At 37.4% G+C, this 10,274-nt stretch overlaps 1 protein-coding gene across 1 annotated transcript; it reads right to left on the bottom strand.

Moving 5' to 3' along the window:
* Positions 1 to 2,434: 2,434 nt before the first annotated feature.
* Positions 2,435 to 9,293, bottom strand: LOC134334795 (transmembrane 4 L6 family member 19). The gene is made up of 6 exons (XM_063017255.1): positions 9,254 to 9,293; positions 7,957 to 8,157; positions 6,681 to 6,749; positions 5,458 to 5,612; positions 4,442 to 4,634; positions 2,435 to 2,810 (listed from the first exon to the last, which is right to left on the bottom strand). Exons 2-6 carry the CDS (start codon positions 8,131 to 8,133, stop codon positions 2,796 to 2,798), a joined length of 609 nt encoding a protein of 202 aa, XP_062873325.1. The 5' UTR covers positions 8,134 to 8,157; positions 9,254 to 9,293; the 3' UTR covers positions 2,435 to 2,795.
* Between the last annotated feature and the right edge of the window lie 981 nt (positions 9,294 to 10,274).

Genomic DNA, 10,274 nt, shown 5'->3' with positions numbered 1-10,274 from the left:
AGTGGAGCTGATAAAATAGACAGTGAGTGTAAAAACAAGGAGGTGGTCATAATGCTATGCCTCATCGGTGTATATTTACTGAATTATCATCTGAAATTACCAATCTGTACATCTGCTATGTCAGTTCATATATTTAGCTCTAATTTTTACATGCAATTTAATACTACTTGACACTAAGGGAAGTTTGGTGAAACAAAGAGAGACACTGGATTTGACACGTTTGCAAACTTTTACTTAAAGTAGAGGACAGTCAGGAAAGAAGAACTATACAAATATGTCCTTAGGGGAAAACAAGAGAAAAAGAACTGAAGGAAGTGAGGAAGACACATCAAATAGACTAAATTTATGAACTGAACCCTAACAATAGAGTCCTGAGGGATTCGTCTTGTTAAAACACTGGCCTTCTAAAAGAAATCTAGTGTCAACAATGGAGTGTTTGTTTAATCTAGCTTTGTCTATATTTAAACATAGACAGTGTAGCTTTTAAACAGACAAATAGCACCAGACACTTACCAGAATCAATACCTGATAAAACATCCAACTTATTTCAATTGGGGTTAAGTCTATTACACCAAAGGCCAATTTAGAGTATTATATACACTGATCAGCCGTAACATTAACACCACCTCCTTGTTTCTACACTCACTGTCCATTTTATCAGCTCCACTTACCATATAGGAGCACTTTGTAGTTCTACAATTACTGACTGTAGTCCATCTGTTTCTCTGCATGCTTTGTTAGCCCCCTTTCATGCTGTTCTTCAATGGTCAGGACTCTCCCAGGACCACCACAAAGCAGGTATTATCTGGGTGATGGATCATTCTCAGCACTGCAGTGACAATGACATGGTGGTGGTGTGTTAGTGTGTGTTGTGCTGGTATGAGTGGATAAGACACAGCAGCACCGCTGGAGTTTTTAAACACCTCACTGTCACTGCTAGACCGAGATTAGTCCACCACCCAAAAATATCCAGCCAACAGTGCCATGTGGGTAGCGTCCTGTGACCACTGATGAAGGTCTAGAAGATGACCAACTCAAACAGCAGCAATAGATGAGCGATCATCTCTGACTTTACATCTACAAGGTGGACCAACTAGGTAGGATTGTCTAATACAGTGGACAGCGAGTGGACACGATATTTAAATCTTCAGCAGCACTGCTGTGTCTGATCCACTCATACCAGCACAACACAAACTAACACACCACCACCATGTCAGTGTCACTGCAGTGCTGAGAACGATCCACCACACTCAAAAAATATAATTGCAAAACAATGCTTTAGTAGATTTTCTTTTTAGCGTGTTCAATTGCCTGACTGCGTCATGCTGGCTCTCCACCAATGCTGATTCCCGCTCTGATTAAGCAGAACGAAGCCAACCCACGCCCCTCCGACACATGGGCAGCAGTCGTATGCATTTTGTCACCCACACTTTGACGAGTGCAATGCAGAACAGCACTGTGTACGGAGAGACACACCCTGAGAGCACCCATCTCTGTGCAGGCACCATCGATCAGCCAGCAGAGGTCGTAATTGCATTAGATATGAGAGTGTCCCTATCCGGCTTAATATCCCACCCCTATCTTAACTCATTGTTCATGTGGGCAGCAGCCCTTGCTCCCGTGCGCAGCCCTTAGCGGAACCCTTTTTCACCCATGCATTCTGCACCTGTTTGAAGACCCCACCCACATAGTTCGGTCATCTCACCCTAGCAGAGACGTGTCTGCTGCAGGCACTGCCAATTATGCCCGATGACCAGGGCTGGTGTGCTAGCGGAATATCCCACTGTTCCACCTGGGAGCTTTCTGGAGGTCTTGAGTTCTTCAGACAGGTTTTAGTCTTTTTTTCTATCTTTGAGAACTTTGAAGATTTTAGATTTTAGAAGGCAGTCAAGAGGTTGAAACCTTTGAATTGTATTTGTTTATTCCTCATCAACTTGCAGCCTAATGTTGGCCATATAGAGTAAGTCATCTAAGTTTTGTTTAGGATTTCAGTTTTTATTTTTAAACTAAGTGAACACTGCATTTCTATGCACACTTTAGAAAATATGGACAAAAATGTTTAAAAATGTAAGGTTTTTTTATTTATTTATATACAAAACAGTACACAGTACAGTTCAAGTAACTAGTTATAAATAATAAATAGATTACATTTACATAACTACATCATTATTTTGTTGACGCTGTCACAAAGTATTTAAATTAGTATTGCATTAGCTTAATATACAGTAGTCTGTCACACAATCATAAATACAGTTATTACATTATTATTAATAAATAGATCTTGTTGTTCTGATGACTGTAAACTGGTGACCTCTAGAGTATTGTATTAGAACATCATTAATATTTCAGAGCATTTTTTCTCATTAAAATAAAAAATATGCCTAACCTAGATTAAGTGTTAGACTTCTACAAACCATATTCTTAAATGGCCGGCAATAGTAAATCAATATAACAATGGTATGGTAATGTTTTGGTGAAAATAAACCCTTCATTATGCCATTTAAAAGAAAGTAGTAAAATACACTGGGATTTTCTACCCCTAAAATACACTTGAGAAGGACCTTAACCTCCCTGAGCAACATACACTAAAAGTACCTGTATGTCAGTACAGTTGCACAGAAGGACGCACTAAATAGTACCTTGTGTTTCCATTGTTATGTAACAAACTTTGAAACCCAGGCAAAATGACTGACTTGAATCTGAAGGCAGTTTCTCTCTGCAAAGTGCTTCATGTAGTAACTGCAGCATCATGACTGTATAGTGATTCTCACAAAAGCAAATGAAGCCTGATTTGTTTAAGCATGGCCAACCTAGAAAAAGGAAACATTTTTTTCCATTAATTACATTTTATTGCCATATCATTCCCAACAACAAACTTCCCCTATTGTTATGTTGGCAAATTCTGTCATCGTCATGGCAGCTTTTGTAATATGTGATATCATGAAAACTTAAAATGTGTAGTATCATGTAAGCTTTTTAAATATATAATGTTAAGGCAACTTTTATAATGTGCAATGTTATGCAATGTAATGTAGCAGCAGCTTCTATTATGTGTAATATTATGGCAGCTATTATAATATGGAACATAGTGGCAGCTTTTATAAAATGTAATATAGCAGCAACTTTTATAATGTATAATGTTATGGCAGTTATTATAATGTGTAATGTTAGGGCAGCTTTTATAATATGTAATGTTAAGGCAACTTTTATGATATATAATTTTATGGCAGCTATTATACTATGTAATGTTATGGCAGCTTTTATGATGTATAAATGTATGGCAGCTATTATACTATGTAATGTTATGGCAGCTTTTATCATATATTCAATACTGGCAGCTTTTATAACGTGTAATGTTAGGGCAGCTTTTATCATATATTCAATACTGGCAGCTTTTATAACGTGTAATGTTAGGGCAGCTTTTATAATATGTAATGTTATGGCAGTTTTTATAGTGTGTAATGTTATGGCAGTTTTTATAATGTGTAATGTTATAGCAGTTATTATAATGTGTAATGTTAGGGCAGCTTTAATAATATGTAATATAGTGGCAGCTTTTATAATATGTACAATACTGGCAGCTTTTATAATGTGTGATGTTATGGCAGCTATTATAATATGTAATGTTATGGCAGCTATTATACTATGTAATGTAATGGCAGCTATTATAACATGCAAGGTTATGGCAGCTATTATACTATGTGATGTTATGGCAGCTATTACAATATGTAATGTATTGGCAGCTATTATAATATGTATTGTCATGACAGCTATTATAACATGTAATGTTAAGGCAAATTTATGATATATAATTTTATGGCAGCTATTATACTATGTAATGTTATGGCCGCTTTTATGATGTATAAATTTATGGCAGCTATTATACTATGTAATGTTATGGCAGTTTATATTATGTGTAATTTTATGGCAGCTATAATACTATGTATTGTTATGGCAGTTTAGATTATGTGAAATTTTATGGCAGCTATTATACTATGTATTGTTATGGCAGTTATTATATGTAATGTTATGGCTGTTTTTATAATGTGTAATGTTATGGCAGTTATTATATGTAATGTTATAGCAGCTTTTATAATGTGTAATGTCATGGCAGCTATTATAATATGTAATGTTATGGCAGCTATTACAATATGTAATGTATTGGCAGCTATTATAATATGTAATGTCATGGCAGCTATTATAACATGCAACTTTTATGATGTGTAATTGTGTGGCAGCTGTTATACTATGTAATGTTATGGCAGCTTTTATGATGTGTAATTTTATGGCAGCTGTTATACTTTGTAATTTTATGGCAGCTTTTATGATGTGTAATGCTCTGATGTTACAATGTGTAATGTTAAAGCAACTTAAAGTAACGTGTAAACGTGTAAAATGTAAATAATGATCAGGCCTAACTAAGAGGAACTATCACCCTTACCTTGTTCTTACAAAGTCTAGGTCCGACAATCACACCACGTATGGAATTTAGGATCTGCACAGCACTGAAGATAGCCTGAAGTCCACTGGTAGCCATGATGGTAGAGAAGAGAACAATGTTCCACACCACAACACCAACAGGTTCTTCACAGGCAGATGCCCACCTCTCAGGTTCATAGAGATAACTTTTTGCTCTAAAATCAAGTCACACAAACATTCATGATTCATGATTTTAAGCACTTACATAACTCACATCAACTATTAGCTCACAACCACTACAACACACACACACACACACACACGTTATGAACACAGCTCATATACGCGTCACACTAATGCCTGGTAATGGTGCTTGTCATGACACAAAGGGGAAGTTTGGTGCACTACCACTGGGAGCTTTTACCTCCTCTGTAGCACTTCCAACTTTTTTTTTTAGATATACACCAATCAGGCATAATATTATGACCACCTTTAAAATAGTGTTGGACCCCCTTTTGCAGCCCGATATGCAACAAACTGTAATGCACTGTGTAACACCTTTCTATCAGAACCAGCATTAACTTCTTCAGAAATTTAAGCTACAGTAGCTCGTCTGTTGGATCGGACCACACTGGCCAGCCTTCGCTCCCCACGTGCATCAATGAGCCTTGACCGCCCATGACCCTGACGCCAGTTTACCACTGTTCCTTGCTTGGACCACTTTTGATTGATAATTGGGAACACACCACAAGAGCTGCAGTTTTGGAGATGCTCTGACCCAGTCGTCTAGCCATCACAATTTGGCCCTTGTCAAACTCGCTCAAATCCTCATGCTGACCCATTTTTCCTGCTTCTAACACATCAACTTCAAGAATAAAATGTTCACTTGCTGCCTAATATATCCCACCTACTAACAGGTGCCGTGATGAAGAGATAATCAGTGTTATTCACTTCACCTGATAGTGGTCATGCAGTGTTATGCCTGGTCAGTGTATATCCTAGGATATTCTATATATAATATTTTATGCTGTTACTTACTCTAGATTAACACGTTTCAGGGGCCGCTCCCATTTCATCCCTTCAGTTCCATTATGAAGACAAAACGGCCCTCCTGTCAATCCCTTTGAATTAAACAAGAAGCTGAAGACAGCCGCAACCACAGCCACACTCGAGTAGATTATCCGACACAGCATCTGTGAAACCAAACTAAGGTCAGAAATGACAGTGTGATATCCTGTCCACTGTCCAATGTAGCGGTCATATGATATTTGTTATGTCATATGACGATTATTTCATTCAACTATTGCATGTTGTACATAATTACAGCAACATTGCAAGCAACAATGCATTTTGATGCAAAATCTGTGATTTATTAATTCTCTTGAATTTTCATTTAACTAAAAAAGTAGAAAGAAGGTGGAAAGAATGATTGTTGTTGTTTTGGCTGACCAACTTTATTCTATTTTATAATTTTTAAATTTGATTCTTGCACACAAATAGAATGTTGATAGAAGATTCAAGTTAGACAATTTTGAAACATTCCAAAATAAGCCGGTGAATCACGAGGTGAAGGTATCATGACTGGGTATAAAAGGCTTAGTCTGTGCAAGCAAAGATGGGTTGTGGCTCAGCGTTTTGTGAGAATTGTCAATCAGTTTCAAAAATGTAGGTCTTTACCATCTACAGTGTATAATATTGTAAAAAGGTTCAGGGAATCTGGAGAAGTCTCTGTAGGGCAAGGCTAGAAACCACTGTTGAATGTATGGGACCTGAGCAGACTGGGTCTTCAGACAGCACTGCATGAGAAAGAGTCATGTGACCCAGTAGTACTTTGGAAAACCATTGTCACAATTAGCATGAAAATGCCATCGAGTTCTCTGGGCAGAGCCATAACACAGTGAGAAAATCTACTGTGGTCAGATAAGTTCATATTTCAGCTTGTTTTGGGGAAAAATAGTCATCCCCCCAGACATAGCCAATCATGCCTGTGTAGATGCACTGCCAGCCGATAGCACAGCTGAGATACAAACCCGGATGGCATAACAGATAGACCTATTTTTGGAAATAGGGTTTATAAACAGACTAAGCGAATTAAATCTCATGTTGACCTTAGGTGATGCCATGTGAGTCCTATTGTGTTGTTTTGTTGCTGGCCACTTGTCTGTATATGTTAGATGTAAGAAACCTGGGTACCTAGATGTTTAACTAATCTCAAAGGAGGTACATGGGTCATCAATAAAAATTACTCCCACTGAACTTACATCAGCTCTGAATTGACAGCATCCTTTTTTGGTACTGTTTGATACAAAGCCACGGGCAGCCACAATCACCTGATAAAACACAGACACACAGTTTGGTTTCAGAGGTGACCAGCAGAGTTTCCACATGATAAATATGTCACGCATAAGCAAAGCAGCATACAGATGACTGTCCAGTCATCATGTGATACGATAAAAATTAGAACAGCTAAATACTTATGCAGTAAGATCCTTATTTGGTGAATGCTCTGTGGGCAGAGGTAGATCAGAGTTTAAGGTTGTGGACTTGGAGTTTAAGGTTGTGTAAAAATAGCTTGCCAGTTCAAGCCCTCATCACCGCCTTAACCCTCAGTTATTTAAGCTGTGTTGGGTCACAATTTTAAGTCACTTTGGATAATAGCTTCTGCTTAATGCTGTAAACATGAGTAGTTATTTTATCAAGAAAAGACTAAATTAGCAGTACCATGAAAGCATTATTTTTCAGTCCTATTTATACAGTACACACAAACAATTGCAGAAAAAAATATATATTTTTAGTTTCCACCTTAATTACCATTATGCCCAGACTTTTACCACATTTACTTTATTTTTTACTTTATATTTTTTATCTTTAATTAACACAGTAAATATCATTTACATTCCAGGCTGGAAAAAAAAAACCAAGTAAGCTCTTGTTCTCACTGTTTACACCTCTTAACAACAATCACTTTCATATCCTATGGATCAGTGGTACTCACTCTCATCTAAAAACAGCCACTGCTCTATACAAACTACACAAGCTACACATGATGCTTACTCAGCTGGTCTTGGTCTTCATCTTACTGATTAGTGGAAGAAGGTAAAGCTCATAGATAGTTGGTATAAAATCTGCAGCCACAGTGGCTATTGGTGGATAAATCACTGTTTTACATCAACTTTCCTTTTATCAACCAGTTTATTTAATTTTAAATTGTATTTATTTTTTGTCATTTATTTATTACACAAGTCCTCATCTGCCTTTATTGTGGCATTTTGTGGTTCAAATGCAAAACATTTCTAATGATTTAAGTCTTCTTTAAACTTTTTCCTACACAAACTTATAGCAAACTGTACACTGATCTCGTTTGCTTTAAAAAAAAAAACATGTATTAAAGCACTTATTCCAAAATCTTTTAAGCAATTTATCTCATGCTTTCGACACATATGTGGACTATTGGTCCATCTGTGCTGTTGATGAACAAATTCTGACAAAACAAAATAAAGTACAAGTGAAGTTATACAACCAATGTGCAGCACTTACTACAAATCCAGAAGCCCATATACCCGTGCACCACAAGGCCTCTGGGGTGATATGACCTTCCGTCAGGTATTTATGTTGAAACCCAGGAAAAAGCAGCAGCAGATTGGCCAGCGTGCTCACTACTGCTAGAAGAATCATGGCAATACCCAGGCATTTTGAACAGGAGGGGGAACACATCTTTGTGTAGCAAGTGCAGCAAACCTGGACAGACACAACAATACACAAATGACCTGGATATTAAATCATTTAACTTATATCTATCAAATGTATCAGATCTTAATTATTAACAGCTATTTATATTTCATGAGTGCCCCTTCTAATTATTTACTTCAGATGTGTCAGCCACACTTGCATTGCTATAAAAGGTGTATAAAATCAATTATATGAAGAAATTATGAGCTACCAAACCATATGTTCCAACATAGCTGTGCCTCTGTGCAAAAAGCAAGATACATAAATACATGGTTTAATGCGTTGGTGTGGACAAACTCTAGTGGCCTGCACAGAGCCCTGACCTAATCTCGACTGACCACCTTTAGGATGATTTGATTCATCAGTTGCAAGTAAGGTCAATTCGTCCAGCGTCAGTATCTGTACCCACAAATGCCCCCTTCCCCCCTACCCCCCACAAATGACAGACAAATTTAACCCAACCTGTACTCTTCCCTAATCAAATTCTTGATCAGCCTAAGGGATTCCACTGAGATCTTATAATCTCGCTTTAAATGATCTATTTATTAATTTATTAGGATTTTAACGTCATGTTTTACTCACTTTGGTTACATTCATGACAGGACAGGTAGTTACACAAGATTCATCAGTTCAAGTCTTTAATGTCAAACACAAGTCGCAATTCACCTCACTTGCATGTGTTTGGACTGTGGGAGGAAGGACACCTATGCAGATCCACACCCACACCTTCACCTGGGAATTGAACCCAGGACCTTCTTGTTTTGAGGAGATATCCATGTGTTATCCACTGAGCCGCCCTATATGCCTAAAATAATCCCCTTTCCCAAGTTCTGTTTTAATGTCATTGCACCAAAAATGCTCCTTTATTAGGACAGCCAGCAGGTAATGTACAGGTTAAATTGTCTTTCCCAACTTACCACATAACATGGACTTGTTTAAATTGTTTATTTCGTATTTTAGTTTCAAACAGTCCAAAACTTTTACAAACATGCCTGAAATTTTTGTGTTTAAATCTGAGTCCTAATCCCTGAAACTAATCTCTGGTCCAAGACTATTACATCATCATTAAAACAGACTGTAATAATAAACAATGCTGTGTCCTTACCTGTGCAGGAGAAGGAGTGGAGTTTGTCTGAAGCTGAAGACCAAGTGCAGTATTTATTTGGAACCATGTGAGGTGCAACAATCATCCTAAGCACCTCATAAGGCATTAACCACAAGGAGTTCCAATGACATACAGCCAATGTTTTCCTTCCTCTTTCTGTCTGACACACACATCTCTGAAAAAAACATTCTGTTCATTATTACGGAGCATTTATTTGTTTTCCTTCAGCTTTCAATCAGGACTGGGAATGATCCAGAGTCCATCCTGGGAACACTGGGAAAATGGTGGGATTACACTCCGGACATGAGGCCAGTCACTCATTCATTTACACCTGGGACAAATTAAAGAAGCTAATCCAACTACAGTGTGCTCTCACTAGTAAGGAGCGTTAAAACTGAGCCAAATCAAATACGTGGACCAGAATGATCCTCTAAGCAACCCCTAAATTGCCAATGAAAACAATTAAAAAAGAAAGCAGTGATCTTACATCATACATGTAATATTCATTGCAAATACTGTATAGCACTTAGCAAGTCAGTTATGAAATACAGCTGTGAGTAAGAGCACCACAATACAAACTTCAGATACTATAAGGTTTACACAATTGTACTGGAAACGCCAACTCATGAAATTTCAGACACTCAGAATTGGCTAACATAACCCTCAACAAGTATTATATGCACCATTATGAAACATGTAAAGAAAACCATGTCATGTGAAACATATTAGGCAATTTCCTAGGACGCAAGACTATTGCATTTTTTAAAGTTTTAACATCGATGGTAAAATTCCAAAATTCCAGGTTTGGTAAATGATCTGAGGTTAAAAATGAAGTTAAAATCCAACACAGGGCACACATCTAAACATGGCATTTTCTGCAACTATTGTTCCCATGATCACAGGGTCTCAATTTTAAAATTAAAGAAGCTTGGCTAAACTTTACACCAGGGGTCCTCAAACTTTTTAACTTAAGGGCCGAATTACTGTTCTTGTGTTTCGGGGGGCCGGACCGCAGATGAAA

The sequence above is a fragment of the Trichomycterus rosablanca genome, chromosome 20, assembly GCF_030014385.1.
Source record: "Trichomycterus rosablanca isolate fTriRos1 chromosome 20, fTriRos1.hap1, whole genome shotgun sequence".
Lineage (NCBI taxonomy): Eukaryota > Metazoa > Chordata > Actinopteri > Siluriformes > Trichomycteridae > Trichomycterus > Trichomycterus rosablanca.
Note: the sequence above shows the minus strand (reverse complement) of the source record. Positions and strands in the feature narration are given on the sequence as shown.